The sequence below is a fragment of the Lagenorhynchus albirostris genome, chromosome 8 (assembly GCF_949774975.1).
Source record: "Lagenorhynchus albirostris chromosome 8, mLagAlb1.1, whole genome shotgun sequence".
Lineage (NCBI taxonomy): Eukaryota > Metazoa > Chordata > Mammalia > Artiodactyla > Delphinidae > Lagenorhynchus > Lagenorhynchus albirostris.
In genome coordinates, this window is record NC_083102.1 from 22,068,841 (window position 1) to 22,088,594 (window position 19,754).

Here is a 19,754-nt window from a genome sequence, read left to right on the forward strand (position 1 = left end):
TGTAACTGTAGCTCCACAAGCCGGTCGCTTTCTCCTTAATGCTTGGCTTCGCGCATGTGCAGTGGAGAGTGGCGCGAGCCAGCCGTTTCCGGGCGAAGAACGCGGTGCGTTTTCGGGATTATCTTTGTGGTGTTTGGACTCTTGAGTCCACGCGGGCCGTGGGAGTTAACGTGCGTGTGGACCTGCCGAGGGTTCAGCTAAAGGGGAGTGTGGCCAGACCTTCCACTACCCGTGGTGGAAGGGAGGAAAGAAGCCGTAAAGTTTGTGCTGCGAGAGCCAGGGAGGGAAGCTCTCCGCATTGGGTAGTGTTGACTCGGGGGCAGGGTGGCGGGAAGGGTACTGCTCTTACTCTGTGGGAGACGACTCCATGTATCTGGAACAAGTCTTAACACTTGTCTGCAAGAGATGAGGCCTAGGAAAACAGACAGAGGAAATAATAAATCCTAATGTGGACCAAAACTGCGCACTCTCCCCAACTCACCCGTATCCCCTTCACACCATGAGTATTCGCCCTTCTCAAACTTAAATCCCTATATTTTATCAGCAACACGAATCAGAGATCTCTGGCGTGTGTCGGTCGTGTGCAGAGTTGTTAAATAAAGATCATAGGCAGTTACTGACTTATGCACGAGCATGTGGGAGGAGAGTAATGACATATCTTATTTGGAATACTTTATCCCAAAACTTGGTATTTTGAATTTCTTATAGCCCTTGGCCTAGTCTTTGTGACATATTCCAAAAACACAACAGGGCGTAATTGCAAGCATAACCACTAACCCTTAAATTACAAAATAAGATATTTTTCTTTATTGGAAGTGTTAAATTATTCTCTGAAGGAAACAGCCAGTTCTCTGTTGATTACAGTGTGGTGCCAATGAAGCTGTAATTTAGGGTTCCCTTTTCATATACTAATATTAAAATTAGAAAAAGTTAGGAAAGACATTTGAAGATGAGGAAAAGTAGATGCAATTTTTAGTTACCTTATAACAAGTTTGATTTCTTAAATGGAGAAGTAGTTTCTTTTAATTAATTCTGCTTTTTGATTTTGAACAGATGCAAGGGGAGCCAAACCCTAGTGCTTCCCTTATTGACAGAACCATCAAGATGAGAAAAGAAACAGAAGCTAGGAAAGTGGTTTTAGCCTGGGGACTCCTAAATGTATCTATGGCTGGAATGATATATACTGAAATGTAAGTTAATTAGCCAAAAAGGGAGGGAAAAGTGAAAATTTAAGAGGCCAATGGTTGGTTCCACAGGTTTTGTGTTTGTTTTAATTTTTGGTGTGGTTTGGTTTTGTTTTGTTACTATTAAAAAGCCTTTTTAATTTTTTCAGGACTGGAAGAATGTGTAGTTTATATTATAATGTGAGATACTGGCCCCTCTGGTATATAGGTAAGTAATTAATTTTCACTGCAATGTAGTTACTCCCAGTGAAAAACTGTGTTCCAGTTTAATTCAGCTTAGTATTCATTCCTTTATTCGACAAATATTTGAGTGCCTGCTGTGTTCCCAAAACTGGGAATACACCAGGAAGGGAACAAGGAATATTCTAGTAGAAGAGACAATCAAATTAATAATACGATTCCAGATAATCAGGAAAAATAAAGTTTGGAGCTGGTAAGATTTGTGTTTGTATTTGTCTCCCTCAATTGCCTTCCCTACTTCTCTACTTTTTCACCTTTCAAGATCAACCCGATTTCTACTCCATTGATGACTTCCTCAGTTTCCTCATCCTTCCTCTCTGTCTGCTCTTCAGTAGTCCTTGGGTATAAAGGGTCCTTATGGCCATTGAAGTAAATTCCAAAGTCTAATACATACATTAAGCTAAAGTCTGTGATAGGGAAGTGGTGTGGCAAGTGGAAGAGCAAGATTTTTGGAATCTGCATACCTGAGTTAGAATCATGGCTTCAATAACTAGCTGTGAGCTACTGCAAAAGTCACTTGACTTCTTTACAACTGGTGGTTGATCTTTAAAACAAAGATGAAAATGTTTACTGTAAAAGCTTGTAAAGATTAGTGATAATATTTTGAAACTCACTGGTAAATGCCCTACACATAATAGACATTCATTAAGTGAAGTGGTAACTCTTAGGAATAAGAAGATAGTTTTCAATTTTGTTGTTAATCTGCTAAAGTATGCATGGTTTTGTTTCCCCCCTTTAAATGTTCCACCCCCCTTTTAAAAAATAAATAAATTGTTCTCTTCCAGAGCTTGCCCTTGGATTTCTCTTCAGCCTAAACGCTTTATTTGATTTTTGGAGATATTTCAAGTACACTGTGGCACCAACAAGTCTGGTTGTTAGCCCTGGACAGCAAACACTTTTAGGGTTGAAAACAGCTGGTAAGTGTTTCATATCTTTTGCAAAGGTGGGTGAAAGGTTGGCAATAAATCTTTCTCAATTTAATTTTCTCTTCTCATAGACTCAGCTAGAAGGGACTCCTAAGGCCATCTGGTTCAACTGTATTTAACAGTTCTACAATAAATGGTCTTAAGATCAATGATTATCTTTCCTATTTATATAAATTGAGTAACATTCACAGTCTCATGGAATTTTGTTCCATTGTTTAATTACTGTTAAACTTAAATTACTAACTTTTGCTACATTAAAGCCAATTTCTTATTTTGAACTCTATGGAAATGGTAAACAACCATTTGTGTCCTTTGGTAGTAATACTTTATGTAATTTAACAACCAGGTCACTCTATTACTTGCCCTTTTCCTGAAGGAAAAGATTCAGTTCATTAAATCTGTTTTCATAGAAATTTTATTTATACTTACAATTATTTGTTTGTTCCTTCTAGTTGTACAGACTACTCCTCCACGTGATCTGGCAGCACCCCAAATCCCTCCCTCTCCACCTTCTCCTTCAATTCAGGGTCAGAGTGTATTAAGTTATAGCCCATCTCGCTCACCCAGTACCAGCCCCAAGTTCACCACCAGCTGTATAACTGGATACAGCCCTCAGCTACAAGGTCTGTCATCAGGTGGCAGTGGTTCTTATAGCCCTGGAGTGACCTACTCACCCATCAGTGGTTATAACAAGGTAATGACTCTTTTCTCTTGGCCAATCACATTACCATTTTAGAATTGGGAGGTTTGAATTGAAAATCATCTAGTGAGTCGAAACTCCTTCTTTTATCAATGAAGAAACCCAGGACCAGTGGATAATTGACTTGCCCAAATTGCCCATTTAAGAGCTAAGAATAGAAGCCAGATTTCCTGACAGCAGTTAGACTTTCTTTATATCACATCTTAAAACAAAAGAAAAGATTTAGCTTTTGAAAAGATAACGAACTGAGGTTCACCATCTAGGATTTTTCTGCAGTCTTTAAAACAAGTTGAAATTATGATGATTTTCTACTCTAGTTTCCTTTACTCATGTTTTCCCTCTTTCTTTGCTTCTTTATGTGAAACTTTTATATATTCTTATAGAATATTAATGCTTTTCATCATACTGGAGTATCTTCTAAGCTAGAAACTGGGATTGTCATGTAACTTGACTCTTGAGTATGAATACTCTCCATAGGATGATTAGAAACCTTCATACCATCTCCCACAGTAAAGTGGACTTTAGTTTTAATTTTTAGGCTTGATAGAAACAAAATTGACAAATTTGAAATGTGACTCCTGCCTGATGCATAAGGCTATAAAATAGACGTTAAAAGAGGGATGGTCACATTTTCAAGTACTTTTTTTTGGCCACACCACGTGGCTTGCAGGATCTTACTTCCCTGACCAGGGATTGAACCCGTGTTCCCTGCAGTGGAAGCACGGAGGCCTAACCACTGGACCGCCAGGGAATTCCTGGGATGGTAACATATTCAGATGCTGACACTAGTTAGACTAATATCTCTATAGTTAAATGAGAAATATCTGGAAATGAAATCAACACACTGTCTGCCCTTACCCTTTTACATAATATTCTTTGTAATGAAATTCCATACTACTGGTTACCTAATAATAATTTTGGCAAGTAATGGAATTTAGAAAATTTTGTATAAGTTAAATATTATGAGGGTAATTTATAACCCATAGGTAAATATGACTTTTTAAAATAGTTTTACTTTGTTTTCATGGGAAAAGTACCATATGATCATTACGGAAAGTTAGGAAATTAGTAGAAAAAAATCACTCATCATCCTACCACCCAAACGTAATTTCTGTTTAATGCCTACTTAATACTCATCTAGTGGATATACCCTAGTTTACTCTTGAATATTTAAGTTATTTTTATTTCTTAAAAATTATTATTAGTATCTACTAATTAGCTCTGTACATAAAGCTCATAACATTGCTTAATTATCTTGTTTTCTACTATATTATAACCTTGAGCACAAGATTATGTTTTTACTCATCTTTGTTTCCTTAGCACAGTGTATGGAATATAGATGCTATATGTGTCTGTTGAATCAAAGTAATACTTTGGAAAAATTAATGAAATTAATAATTATTTTTCTGGAGAAAAAAATGCTAAAATTGATACAGCCACTATGGAGAACAGTATGGAGGTTCCTTAAAAAAATAAAAACAGAACTACCATACGACCCAGCATTCCCACTACTGGGCAAATACCCTGAGAAAACCATAATTCAAAAAGAGTCATGTACCAAAATGTTCATTGCAGCTCTATTTACAGTAGCCAGGACATGGAAGCAACCTAAGTGTCCATCAACAGATGAATGGATAAAGAAGGTGTGGCACATATATACAATGGAATATTACTGAGGCATAAAAAGGGACAAAACTGAGTTATTTGTAATGAGGTGGATGGACCTAGAGACTGTCATACAGAGTGAAGTAAGTCAGAAAGAGAAAAACAAATACCATATGCTAACACATATATATGGAATCTAAAAAAAAAAAGAAAAAGAAAAAGAAAAATTGGTCAGAAGAACCTGGGGGCAAGATGGGAATAAAGATGCAGACCTACTAGAGAATGGACTTGAGGATACAGGGAGGGGGAAAGGTAAGCTGGGACGAAGAGAGTGGCATGGACGTATATACACTACCAAACATAAAATAGATAGCTAGTGGGAAGCAGCTGCATAACACAGGGAGATCAGTTTGATGCTTGTGACCACCTAGAGGGGTGGGATAGGGAGGGAGGGAGGGAGATGCAAGAGGGAAGAGATATGGGGACATATGTATATGTATAGCTGATTCACTTTGTTATAAAGCAGAAACTAACACACCATAGTAAAGCTGTTATACTCCAATAAAGATGTTAAAAAAAAATAAAATGGTAAAATTGACAAAGTAGTAGAAAACCTAAATAAGGAAGAAAATTTTAAAACTATTAATCAAATACATCCACAGAACACATTAGGGCCCAGAAGTTTTACCACTGAGTTCTTTTAAATTTTCAAGAAACAATTACTTTTTAAACTTTTGATTATGGAAATTTTCAAACACACACAATAATGAAGGGACAAGTATAGTGAACTCCTGCGTATCTATTACCCATCTTCAACAGTTTTCAACATTTTGCTATTGTATGAACAGATCATTCTGATCCAATAAAACATGTTAGAAGTGTAAGCTCCAGAGTTAGAAAACTGGAGGAGATTGGTTCAAGATGGCAGAGTAGAAGGACATGTGCTCATCTCTTCTTGTGAGAGCACTGAAATCACAACTAACTGCTGAATAACCATCGAAAGGAAGATGCTGGAACTCACCAAAAAAGATACCCCACAATCAAAGACAAAGGAGAAGCCACATTGAGACAGTAGGAGGGGCGCAATCACAATAAAATCAAATCCCATACCCACCAGGTGAGCAACCCAGAAACTGGAGAACAATTATACCACAGAACTTCTCCTACTGGAGTGAAAGTTCTGAGCCCCATGTTAGGGGGTCTGGCAACATGAGTAGGAATCCCCAGAGAATCTGACTTTGAAGGCCAGCAGGATTTGGTTGCAGGACTTCCACAGGACTGGGGGAAACAGAGACTCCACTCTTGGAAGGCACACACAAAGTCTTGTGTGCACCAGGACCCAGGGGAAGGAGCAGTGACCCCATAGGAGACTGAACCAACCTACCCACTAGTGTTGGAGGGTCTCCTGCAGAGGTGGGGGGTGGCTGAGGCTTACAGTGGGGACAGGGGCACTGGCAGCGGCAGTTCTGGGAAGTACTCATTGGCGTGAGCCCTCCTGGGGGCCGCCCCACCATATATCCTGTAGGCTCCAGTGCTGGGTCACCTTGGGCCAAACAACTAACAGGGAGGGAACACAGCCCCACCCATCAGCAGACAAGTTTTATTGAGCATGGCCCTGCCCACCAGAGAAAGACCCAGTCCCTCTTAGATAGCCTCATCCACCAGAGGGCAGACAGCAGAAGCAAGAGCTACAGTCTTTCAGCCTGCAGAACGAAAACCACAATCACAGAAAGTTAGACAAAATGAAAAAGCAGAGGATTATGTCCCAGATAAAACCCCAGAAAAACAACTAAATGAAGTGGAAACAGGCAACCCTCCAGAAAAAGAATTCAGAATAATGATAGTGAAGATGATCCAGGATCTCGGAAAAAGAATGGAGGCAAAGATTGAGAAGATGCAAGAAATGTTTCACAAAGACCTAGAAGAACTAAAGAACAAACAGATGAACAATACAATAACTGAAATGAAAAATACACTAGAAGGAATAATAGAATAACTGAGACAGAAGAATGGATAAGTGACCTGGAAGACAGAATGGTGGAAATCACTGCCTTCGAACAGAATAGAGTCAGAAACCTGGAATGGTGTCCTGGTATGATCTTGAGAAGTTACCTAACCTCTTATACCTAAAATTAATACAGTAATAATATTTACCACTTACTGAGAGGGTGAAATAAGGTAATGTAAATGAATCATAAAATATTGTGCCCCTTGAGCAAGATAAAACCAGTTAATGAAACAGTAACCCAAATACAGTCACTATATATAAGGATTTAACATGTTAATTGAAATAAAAGAAAAATCAATGTGCAAGAGGATTAACATTTTTATTTGTAAACAGCATTAAATATTATAAAATTTGTTAATCCTTAATTTATTACAAACTAATATAAATTGATCATGAAACCCCAGTAGAAAAAAAATTGTCAACGTACTGGAGTAAGTAGTTAATATAATAGGTAATACTACTGACAAGTAATTGTATTTTTAAGGTGTTTAACTTAATAAGTATAAGGAAAATGCAAATTAAATATACATTTTTTAGAATTTTATATATCATAAATATTTTTAAATAGTAATGCTGATGGACACATACCAAAATAGGTATTCCTATCTATTCTCTTCTGATAGGAGTATAACTTAGTACAACATTTTCATTTAATAGAATGGAAATGTGTATTAAAAATGTTCATATGCTTTGGTCAAGTCATTTCAGTTCTAGGGATCTCCTAAAGGAAGTCATCAGAAATTAAGCTAAGATTTATGCACAAAGATGCTGATCATAACATTATTCACAGTAACCAAAAATTTTAGACAATCCAAATGTCTAGAATATAAGAATGTAAAAATAAATTATGATAGATTTGTATTACGAAGTATTATATAGCTAGTAAGAATATTTACAAAGGATTTTTATAGAAAAATTCTTGTTAACTTTAAAAAAACAATATAATGCTAAAGGGTATTATCTCAATTATATAAAAACAAAAATATATTAACATATATGTACATTTAAAGAGTTGAAAATACATGAAATGTGAAAAAGGATTATAGTATCTCTAGGTGGTAGAGTTACAAGTATGGCTTATTTTCTTCATGCTTTTCATTTTTTAAAATATACATATAGGGCTTCCCTGGTGGCGCAGTGGTTGAGAGTCCGCCTGCTGATGCAGGGGACACGGGTTCGTGCCCTGGTCCGGGAAGATCCCACATGCCGCAGAGCGGCTGGGCCCGTGAGCCACGGCCACTGGGCCTGCGCGTCCGGAGCCTGTGCTCCGCAATGGGAGAGACCACGGCAGTGAGAGGCCCGCATACCGCAAAAAAATAAAAAATAAAATATACATATATTACTTTTTTGGAAAATAGACTATTTTTAGAACAGTTTCACGTTCACAGCAGAATTAAGAGGAATAGAAAAGAGATTTTCTGTGTACCCCTGCCCCCGGCACAGGCACAGCTTCCCCCGCTATCAACATCTTGCTGCAGAGTTGTATGAATAGAAGAGCCTGCGCTGACACATCATTATCACCCAGAGTCCATAGTTTACATTAGCATTCACTCTTGGTGGTGTACGGTCAATGTGTCTGGACAAACATATGACATGTATCCACCATTATGATTTCATACAGAGTAATTTCATTGCCCTAAAAATCCTTTGTGCTCTGCTTATACATCCTCCCCCTACCCCAACCTTTTCCACAATCATACAATATGTAGCCTTTTCAGATTGGCTTCTTTCACTTAGTAATATGCATTTAAGTTTCCTCCACGTCTTTTCATGGCTTGCTAGCTCATTTCCTTTAGTGCTGAATAACATTCCATCATCTGGATGTACCACAGTTTATCCACTGACCTACTGAAGGACATCTTGGTTGCTTCCAAGTTTTGACAGTTATGAATAAAGTTTCTTATAAACGTCTGTGTGCAGGTCTTTGTATGGACATAAATTTTCAGCTTTGGGGGCTAAATGCCAAGGAGGAGGATGTTTGTTATGGTAATAGTACGTTTAGTTTTGTAAGAAACTGCCAAACTGTCTTCCAAAGTGACTTTTGCATTCTCACCAGCAATGAATCCAAGTTCCTGTTACTCTACATCCTTGCCAGCATTTGGTGTTGTCAGTGCTCTGGATTTTGGCCATTCTAATTGGTGTGTGCTCTTTGAAAGTCAAAAACCAAAACAAAGAAATTTCAGTTAAAGAAAAATAAAATAAAGTTCTTTTATTTTGTATAGTTGGCCAGCTATAGTCCCTCTCCATCTTCTCCATACCCTACCACTGTTGGACCAGTGGAGAACAGTGGATTGAGATCTCGCTACCGTTCTTCACCCACCGTCTACAACTCCCCTACTGACAAAGAAGACTACATGACAGACCTACGAACCTTGGATACTTTTCTTAGAAGTGAAGAAGAGAAACAGCATAGAGTTAAGCTGGGTACATATATATTTTATTTAGATCTATTGTACGTATTTTTGTGTCATTTTACGTTATCTTCAACCTTTACTTTGATCCCATACATAAATGTTTAAGTCCTTTAGTAATACACCTTGTGTAGCTTAGGAGAGAAATACATTTTGGTTTTGTATTTTGTTCAGTTAGAAGAATTAAGTTCACCAAAATTTAAGATGTAAAATATAGCTGAGTTAACGGAAATCTTGAACCTTTTGTCTACATTACTATTGAAAGCTTTTTCGTGTAAGTTATAATTTGTTTAAAAGTTGAGGTCATAAAACTGTTTTTGATGCGGTCCGCAGCAGAGCTTCGTGAAGTGATAGTTGTCTCCTTTCAGGTAGTCCTTGGGAAGGTTGGTGTGGCAGGGAGGCTGGAGAGAGCATGGATTTACTCCAGAAGTGCTGTTGTTTTTGGAACATTTTTTAACTTGTCTCTAGTTTGCCTTGGGAAGCAGTGTTAGCAAATCTTAATCTATTTGGGGTGGATTTGATTATTACAAAGTCTATTATTGAAACCAAGTTAGGCTATTGAGCCGAGTAATGATTTTTCCCCCTCAGGAACTTTCACAGAAAGCACATTAGGTGCTAAAGCATGGCCACAGTGAGGAAGCCAATTATTGGACCATGGCTCTTTGTGTCACTTGAAATCTCTCTATTGATTTTTAATTTAATTTTGCCTGAAAGTGCCACAAATGTCAAAGAAACAAATCAATATTATCTTGTTATTTGTTGATACATGCTTTTTTTTCTTTTTAAATTTTGAAATATTTCAAGGATACCGAAAATTATAGAGTGGAATACAAAGAACCCTATGTACCCTCTACATATTTTTGTCATATCCAGGTATTTTCTGACTTGCATTTTTATTTCTTCGTTGACATATAGGAGTTATTTAGAAATATTGTTTGGAAGTATTATTGGTGATTGGTGTTGCTTTTAATTTCCAAGTGTGTGAAATGAAAGGCTTTGTTATCTGTTTTTTCCTAAGTTAATTGTACTCTGGCTAGAGATTTTGATCTGTACCCTATTAATTTTTTAATATTTTTTTTATTTTTTTCGGTACATGGGCCTCTCACTGTTGTGGCCTCTCCCGTTGCGGAGCACAGGCTCCGGACGCACAGGCCCAGCAGCCATGGCTCACAGGCCCAGCCGCTCCACGGCACGTGGGATCCTCCTGGACCGGGGCACGAACCCGTGTCCCCTGCAGTGGCAGGCGGACTCCCAACCACTGCGCCACCAGGAAGCCCCCCCACAGTTTGTTTGTTTTAGCCAGTTTGGACTGATAGTTCTTTCTTCAGTGGTGTCTGAACTGCTGTTTAACTAACTCATTGAGCTCTTTGTCTTCTTTTCTTTTTTCAGTTTTCAGTTTCATTTGGTTCTCTTTCAGATATGCCTGATTTAGAGTATCTTGTTTTGTTCTTATATTTTCAATTCTTTTTCCTATCTCAATCACTTTAAACGTGCTTTTTAAAAGTCTCTGTCAAGTAGTTCAGTTATCTAAAGTTCTTGGAGATTACATGCTAACATTTTTTTCTTGTTGACTCATTTGCTTGGAGACATGTTTCCCTGTGATTTATGTAATTTTTGTTTGTTTTTGGTAAGCTCATCTTCAGAAGAATTTTATCTGTGCTTTTTCTGTCCTAGGCAGGCTGGATGGAAGCCTTGTTTCCTGCTAGCAGTTTTATATTTGCCTCTACCGGGTGCCTAAGGAACATCATTGACCTTGAACTAACTTAAGTAATTTTGGGGCTTGGAGGTTCCTGGACCTCACAGGGAGTGTAAACGGGCACTATAAACCCATGTGAAGATAGATCTGTAATTTTTAAATCTCTGGGGGTTTCTTTTTAAACAGCCTAAGAGAGACAAGCTTCCTTATTATTTCCTGGTGTCAGTAGACAGATGTTTTTTCCTTATCCACTGAGAATGTGGCCCTTTGAGGTTCCTGGCTCTATGCAGGGTGCAGGGAATAGAGACAGGAAGAAGGTCTCAGTCCAGCTGTCTACCTCTCCTGGACCTGTATCCACATTTCCAGTTCCCAGGCACTGAAATCAAAGCTGATAGGTTTCCCAAAGCCTACAAAATGCTCCAGAGCAGCCACGGCATCAGCTCACATGCAGGCCACTGGCCACCGTGACTTTCAATTCCCTCTTCATTTTTAGCCAGTGACTCTTCCTCTTACATTAATGCAAGCTCCATTATTCATTTAAATTATATATTTTATTTGATAAGCATATATATATCTGGAGATGTTTCAGGTTACCTGATTTGTTATGTTGCCAGACTTCCAAATCTCTTTGTGCTTTGATTCTTTGGTCTTTGTGGTTCTCCAGCTACAGGTTTTGTGCTATTTTGGTGGTGGTGGTCATTACAGAGAAGCCCTATTGTGTCACTTGCTATATATATTTTCCTTGTACTTTGGCTAATGTACAACAGATATAAAAACATATTTCTGTCATCTGTATAAAACTTCTTTTGTCATCTAAAGCCACACTTTATTGAAATTTTAGTTCAAGTTTTCTCTCAGAAAGCTTGATTATCATTTTCAAAGTTAATAGTCAAAATAATTAATCAAAATAGGATAAACTTTGTGCTCTATCATGACCATGTCTCTTACCTTCCTTTTTTATTCCCTATTTATTAAATCATTTGTGCTTGTTTAAAACTTCTTTTCTTGACATTAATTCATTCCTCTAAGTCAGTGTTACCAGAAGTCCTACTTGAAATTTTTTTACCCCAAGTGTGGTATTTATTATATGTAATTATTTATTTTCATGTCAGCATGAAACTACTTTCACCAGTGCTACTAGCACAAGACTGGCTAACCTTCAAGGTTTTGATGCTGTGACTTGAAATACTGCCACATATTCCTTTCATGATTTCTCGTCTTTTGTGCCTGTAAACATCACTAGAAAAACAGTTTCATTATTTTACAGTCATTCCTTTTAAAAATTCTGCTAAGATAAAAAAAAAACTAGTTTTTATTTGTGACTTTTGTGTGAGGGTACAAAATATTAATTGATACTTTTGATATCAGGTAAACTCTGAAAAAATAAACTCTTCATAAGTATCATATAGTTGTCGTTGAAAATTTGCTCTTTATTCAGGAACTGGGCTAGATGCTCGGGAAAAAAAATACTCCCTGCCCTCAAAGAGCTCAAATTTTATTTGGAAAAAGAAACAGGCCTTAAAGTGTGATAAGTACTGTGGTAGATTCCTCTGTAGTATTAAGTCCCTAAATTTGACTATTTACATTTCCTAAAAGTAAATTTATAAATTTAGAAGTGTAATCAGCAGATGGTCTCTTAATACAAGGCAGGAATTACTACAGACTATAAATAGAACACAGTGTAGTACAGGGAAGAGTGAGTTTAGCTGCTAGCCAAAAGACTAGTTTATTAATAAGAGGCTGTAATTATCCCATTCAGAAAGAGCTTCCAAAAATTCAAGCAAGAACTCCTTAGCCTATTTATTTCCTGAAGAAATTTGTCTTTTGTTTCTCTCTGAATCATTTGAAAGTCTTAGAGAATGAAACAAGCTTAATTTTACAACAAAAATAAACAGACACTTTCAGCCACTTAGAGAGCATATGGCTCTCAAAGTGATACTGCTCAGAAAATGTTCTTTTTAATTTTCCATTTCTCTGAAGAAGAGAGAACGTTGGGAGCAGGGAGGAGAGGAGGCTTTGTCTTTTTTTTTTTTTTTTTTTTTTTTTTGGCGGTACGCGGGCCTCTCACTGTTGTGGCCTCTCCCGTTGCGGAGCACAGGCTCGGGATGCGCAGGCTCAGCGGCCATGGCTCACGGGCCCAGCTGCTCCACGGCATGTGGGATCTTCCCGGACCGGGGCACAAACCCGTGTCCCCTGCATCGCCAGGCGGACTCTCAACCACTGCACCACCAGGGAAGCCCGAGGCTTTGTCTTTGATTGCCATTGCCATCCAGATTCCTGGATACCCAGAGTTCATATAGCAGCTCCAGATATCAAAATTACTACAACACACTGATAATCTTTAAATTAATCATTGTAGGAAGCCCAGATTCTACTTCGCCTTCCACCAGTCCTACTTTCTGGAACCACAGTCGTTTTATGGGGGATTATGCACAAACTTTAAAGAAGTTTCAGTATCAGCTTGCCTGTAGGTCTCAGGCCCCATGTGCTAACAAAGATGAAGCTGATCTCAGTTCTAAACAAGCTGCAGAGGAGGTAAATGGAAAATAAAAATGACTTGATATTTATGATTTACAGATTGTTAGAAAGTCTTTTCTTCTTCTGGAACTTTTTTTTCTGTAACCTCCACTTCTACTGGCTAGAAACATAAATCTGGCACACATTAAACGGTAGAAAGACTCCTTAAGTTTGTGTACCCAAAACTGAATTATATTGTACGTTTTACTCTTTATGACACGTAGTTAACATTACTTTCCTGCCTAAAACATTTTTCTGCACTCATTTATATTGAAAAGGTATCTCAGGTATCTACTTGTACTTATTAGCATATACAAGACTCTTGCTCTTGAAATACATTTAGATTAGAACATTTGATATTCTGTAACTTCATCAGTTTAAAAGCAAATAAAGGATTTAAATTTTGTTCTTAAAAGCAAGAATGTTCTTCAAACATATCAATGTAAGGAATTTTAAATATATATGTGTGCATGAATTGCAACTACTGCATATTAATTAGATCAGCATTGATATTCATGAAGTTTTTTCCAAAGTATTCCAAATATTTCTGAGGGTGGGGGAAGGAATGATTGATAACTGGCATTTTATTTGATTGTTCATTTTAAACATTTTTAATAGGTCTGGGCAAGAGTGACTATGAATAGACAACTTCTTGATCATATGGATTCATGGACAGCCAAGTTCAGAAATGTAAGTTCTGACATTACTCTTTGGACAATATTAGTGCCTCTTAATGTACAAAGTATGTTGTTAGAATATCAGTTAGAGATGTTAATTATTAGAATATCAGAATTAAGTATTATTAAAAGTACAATATGTGTGGCACATATATAAGAATAAACATGACGTTTACCATATAGTGTCCGTATTCTTGGGGATTTTTTTTTCCTTCTGTATTTAGCAAATCAGTGTATTTTGAGTGGATAAAGGAACAGTGTATTTAGTTGCTAAGATTTTCCCTTTCCCAACATCTCAATTTTACTTTTCAAAGAGCTTTCCTGTCAGTCTGTTATGTGTCTAGAAATGTGAGGGGAGCAAAAATGAGGTCCTTTATGTCAGAAAACTTCAGAGTTAGAGAACATAACATATGCTTGAAGCTACTTCAGAGTATATCAATTTCTTCGATTTTTCTAAAGAAGAACCTTCTAATCTTTGGCCTAGAGGTTGGCAAGGCCAGCTCTTGCATATACAGAGTGAGTTAGTTCCCTGGTTTCAACCCTGCCTCTTTCTGTTGTTCTCTGTAGTACCCATTTGTCCGGATTCCAGGGGGGCGAATTGGCCCCTCCTTCACTGCAGGAAGCCCCTCCACTTAGATTCTGTAGAGGCTGCCGCTTCTTCCACTGTTTGATCCTTCAACACTCATCCACCCACTGTATAGTTTCTAGAAATATGTTGAAATCACTTGTTCTTTTTTATTCTTTTTTTTTTTTTTTTTTTTTTTTGCCGTACGCGGGCCTCTCACTGTTGTGGCCTCTCCCGTTGTGGAGCGCAGGCTCAGCGGCCATGGCTCACGGGCCCAGCTGCTCCGCGGCATGTGGGATCTTCCCAGACTGGGGCACGAACCCTTGTCCCCTGCATCGGCAGGCGGATTCTCAACCACTGCGCCACCAGGGAAGCCCCTTTTTTATTCTTTTACTATAATTTAAATAGGGTATCAAGAAGGAGTGCTGAAAGTAGTAGCCTACTTTCTTGAACCAGAAGCCTGATTGGCTTTTTTGAATAAGAATTCTAGAGCCAGCCCTAGAACTACTCAATCAGGTTTTCTGGGAATGAGGCCTAGATCTCTCTCCTGGAGCTAGTAGATAATTTTGTTGCAGGCTAGGAGTGGCTGGCAAGTAGGATACACTTAATAAATGTTGGAAGAATGAACAAGTGACATGATGTCCTAGAACTGTACTTTCTTTTATTTCCACTCATAGGCTTATCTAAAAATGTTAATATATTTATAAAGTCTTGGTCAGAAGTATTAGCTTAGAAGAAATACAAACACAGTCCTTTATCTGAATTCCTTAGGCTACAATGTTCTGAAATTTAGGGTTTTTTGTAGTTTTTTTTAAAAAGCAGTATATGCATATACCATATATTTTGTAATACAGTAGCAGGGTCTTGTTAGTACTCAGTAATCAACCACATTAATGTTTCTGCAGCAGAGCATATAAACTGTCACACTAGGTAGGATAAAGTCTAATAATAGCTTCACAGGAATTCAGTTCAGGTCTTGCCAGTATATCAAATTTTCTTGCTAAATAAATTATAAAAACACTTCATTTTCAGAGGCTTTTTAATTCAAAAATTTTATAATGAATTGTATAGACTTGTATTTGATTTGAAGCTTGTTTTCATCCTTCTACTTTATGGTTAAACAGAAGTGTGGAAACAGAAATGGTGGTTGAAGTTGCTGTGAACAAACACAAAACACATAACACAAAAACTAGATGGGGTATTTCCTTGGGCAGTCTTTTCACATCCCAGAATGAGTTTGATATCAGCCATGCAAAGTGGAATTTGAAATTCCTAGTCCTAAAGTGAATATTGTAATATTCACAAACTAGTTTCAAATACAGTAAAATCTGTTTTCCACATGGTTAGGGGATTGAGTGAGCCTGCTGAGAGCTAATCTATGTTATGTTATGTAATGTTAATCTAAGTTATGTTTAGTTTTAAAAACTATTCTACTAATCACAAACCAGTATAAATGCTACATGTGTAAATGTGTGAATAATTACCCTAGAAATGTAAACTGAAGATGATCCTTTTAGCTAAGTATAATGATCCTAGAAAGAAGAATTTAAGAAAAACTTAACATGTAGCTGAAAGTTTTATATCTTTAAAAAATAGGCATATGTGATTTAAGAATATAACTTTGTCAAGTTATACTCCGTTAGCATATTTACTTATCTCTCTCTAGACTTCAGGTAGCTGCTACTTCCATTCTCTTTCACTATACTCTGTTAATATTCAAGTACAAGACAGCAAAAATAGTTTCATGAAAATAATTATTTGAGAAATGCTTTAAAATTGCGTGTGTAAAATCATTACCTCATTTCTTCCTAGTGGATCAATGAGACAATATTAGTGCCACTTGTACAAGAGATTGAGTCTGTCAGCACACAAATGAGGCGAATGGGTTGTCCAGAGCTGCAAATAGGAGGTATGTGAAAATAGAGCCCAGCGTTTGAGTTCCTTCAGTGAATCTGCCAAGTGGAAAATTTCTTCTTGTAATGGGCTATTTAACAACACCTTTTGTTATCTTGAGGTGAAGAAAAAAACTAAATGTCTATAATATCACTTTTTAAAAAATATAACAGTTTTATTGAGATATATGCAGTTCACCCATTTAAAGTCTACAATTCAAAGGTTTGGGTTGTGCAAACCATCCCCACAGTCAAGTTTGAATAGTTCATCACCCCAAAAGGAAACCCCATAGACCCGTTTCCAACCACCACCCATCCTCCAGCCCTAGGCAACTACCAGCCTACTTTCTGTCTCATTATATAGGCCTGTTTTGGATATTTCATCTAAATGGGATCATACAATATGTTGTCGTTTGTGACTGGCTTCTCTCACTTAACAATGTTTTCAGGGTTCATCCATGTTGTAGTGTTTATCAGTACTTCATTTCTTTTTATTGCCAAATAATATCCCATTGTTTGGATCTACCACATTTTGTTTACCTGTTCATCATTTGATTGACATTTGGGTTGTTTTCACTTTTTTGGTTATTATGAATAATGCTGCCATGAACACATACATACAAATGTTCGTGTGAATATATTTTAATTTCTCTTGGGTATTACCTAGAAGTGGAATTGCTAAGCCATATGGTAAATCCATGTTTAACCTTTTGAGGAATTGCCAGACTGTTTTCTAAAGCAGCTGCACCATTTTACATCCCCACCTACAGTGTATAAGGGCTCCAGTTTCTCACATCCTTGCCAATACTTGTTATTATGTGTCTTTTTCAGTTATCCTAATGCATATGAAATGGTATCACATTGTATTTTTAGTTTGCATTTCCCTGATGGCTAATGATGTTTAGCATCTTTTCATGTGCTGGTCCATTCATATATCTTCATAAGCAAAATATCTTTTCAGATCCTTTACCCAGTTTTTTTTCCCCTTTACCTATTTTTAAATTGGGTTACTTGTCTCTTTATTATTGAGTTGTAGGTGTTCTTTATATATTCAAGATACAAGTCTCTTATTAGATATTAACTTAAAATTGTACAAAGCATAAAAAATGTGTACAGTGCTAATTTAAAGTCCCCTTTTTTCAATATAAGAAAAATACATTTTTCTTATCTGCTAAAAATAAAATTATTAAGGTTTTGTGTAATATAATTTGCCTAAAGTATATATATACTATAACTTATTTAGTGTTAAATAATTAGGTTTCAAAATAAATAAGGAATATTTTAGTCAATCAGCTTTCTAGAGAATAAATTTCTCTTTGAAATATGTAAGGGCTTTGGATTGCACATTAACACTTTCTACTTGCTTTTGGGTATCTTTTTTTAATCAGTCTTTATTCTCTGGAATAAGTATAGTGTTGTGCATCACTAAAGTACCCACGTGTTGAGTATCCGTATATTTTGTATATAATGTATACAACACTCACATTAACCTTGAAAGCTAGCTTTTAGTGCCACATTTTATGGATCAGACTACTAAGACTCAGGTTAAGTAACTTGCCCAGTGTCACAGAGCAGTGATTTGAGGCCAGAGCTTTCTGACTCCAAAGTCAGAAGGTTACTTTCTTGGTAATGTTATTTGAACCTATGCTTATCCTTTTTGAGCTTTTTTATAAGCTATAAAAATATGTTATGTTTCACAACATTTTTACCAGTGTGATGTGCTTTTTAAAAAAGAATAACATTGTTTTATCACTGTGAAAGCAACATGCATATGTTCATTGTAGAAAATTTGGAAAGTACAGAAATACACAAAGAATATTACCCATGATTGCGCTTCAGTAGATAACCACAATCAATCGTTTTAAATCACAATCACTTATTCCTTTTGGAGAAAAATACTATGATACTATATATATCAATGGTAAGTTATACCATAATTTAACAACATTAAAATGTGAAAAGTGTATATTTAGGAGTTGAGCAAATAGTACATATGTATGTATATATTTTTAATTAAATTGGGGTCATACTGTTTTGTTACCTGCTTTTTTCCCTCTACTTTTTCTATTTTGTTAAATATTCTCCAGTACTATTTTTATGGCTAGTTTGTATTTCTTTTTTATGTATGTAATATATTGTATTTAACTGATCTTTATTATTTAAAATTTAGAAGATTTTCCCTTTGCTGTTATTAATAATGCTGTAAGTAAATATCCTTTTACCTAAATATTTGTGTACATTCATAATTATTTCCTTAGGATAATTTCTTAGGAGTGAAGTTGTAAGTTCAATAGGTATAAATATATTAAGGCTTTTAATATACATAACCCTTCAAAAAGCTTATACCAATTTATATTCTAGCAATAATGTCACATATAAGAAAGCCTTTTTCCCAACATTGGGTATTACTAGTATGGTTGTACATTTTGAAACTTTTTGTTGGTTTATTCATTTCTTTGGATAGTTGTCTTTCATGAAGTGATGAGCGAAATCACTCATAAAAAGTGTTCACTTGTCACTGGCATAATGGGCAACTTTTAATTCAACCTGATTTTGAAAGCTCTCGTGTCTTTTTATATATACTCCACAAAAATCTTCTATTAGTTGTTTATAGATCTGGCAAAATGGATTTGGCTGTTTTTGGAGTATGCATGTGTTTGTTTAACTCTGGCCACCTTGCCAGAAATGATCAAATATTTTGTAGGTAAAGTAGATAATGCAGCTTGTTAAGATAAGCTATCGTTGCTTTCCTTTATTCCTTCAACATCTATTGAAGGAAGAGCATTTGAAGTTTTTTCAAAGATCCACATGAGGAATAATCTGTTTTCTGTGTGTTTTAATTTTAACAGAGGCTAGTATTACTAGCTTGAAGCAGGCTGCTCTGGTCAAAGCTCCACTCATTCCAACTCTAAATACAATCGTGCAGTATCTAGACCTCACGCCAAATCAGGAATACTTGTTTGAAAGGATCAAAGGTAATTATTGATTTGAAGAGGGAAAAAATGAGAGCTTTTTCACTAGCTTGAAATTTTATACAGGTAACATGGAACAATTTTTTTTTAATTATAAGTGTCACTGAAGTGTGATCTTATTTTATAAATATGTATTTAATAATGGCTTTATTAAGGCTTATACTTGAACAACTTTTGAGTTTTATATTCTGTATGCTTAAAAATGGTCAAAATAATGTAGTTAGCCTTGAATACATTAATTACTAATTTTGTTCTAAATAGGGAAACTTAAATATGAGCTAAATGGGCTCACATGAATATTTCACTCATTTTCTATTCTTAAGCTACCAAGAATGGATGCCACAATGACATTCTTTATAAT

The 19,754-nt window shown here is 36.4% G+C and overlaps 1 protein-coding gene across 2 annotated transcripts in view; it reads left to right on the plus strand.

Moving 5' to 3' along the window:
• The first annotated feature begins 23 nt into the window (after window positions 1-23).
• Window positions 24-19,754, plus strand: part of TMEM209 (transmembrane protein 209) — a 28,796-nt gene continuing 9,065 nt past the window's right edge. For both annotated transcript variants that reach the window (XR_009541917.1, XM_060156675.1), the window contains exons 1-10: window positions 24-104; window positions 1,054-1,190; window positions 1,334-1,392; window positions 2,210-2,341; window positions 2,803-3,044; window positions 8,886-9,087; window positions 13,130-13,305; window positions 13,906-13,977; window positions 16,342-16,438; window positions 19,271-19,396. Coding sequence is in view for 1 of the 2 variants with exons in the window: in XM_060156675.1 (XP_060012658.1) it covers window positions 39-104; window positions 1,054-1,190; window positions 1,334-1,392; window positions 2,210-2,341; window positions 2,803-3,044; window positions 8,886-9,087; window positions 13,130-13,305; window positions 13,906-13,977; window positions 16,342-16,438; window positions 19,271-19,396 (1,309 nt within the window). In the remaining variant the exon portion in view is untranslated. The remainder of the gene's footprint in view (window positions 105-1,053; window positions 1,191-1,333; window positions 1,393-2,209; window positions 2,342-2,802; window positions 3,045-8,885; window positions 9,088-13,129; window positions 13,306-13,905; window positions 13,978-16,341; window positions 16,439-19,270; window positions 19,397-19,754) is intronic.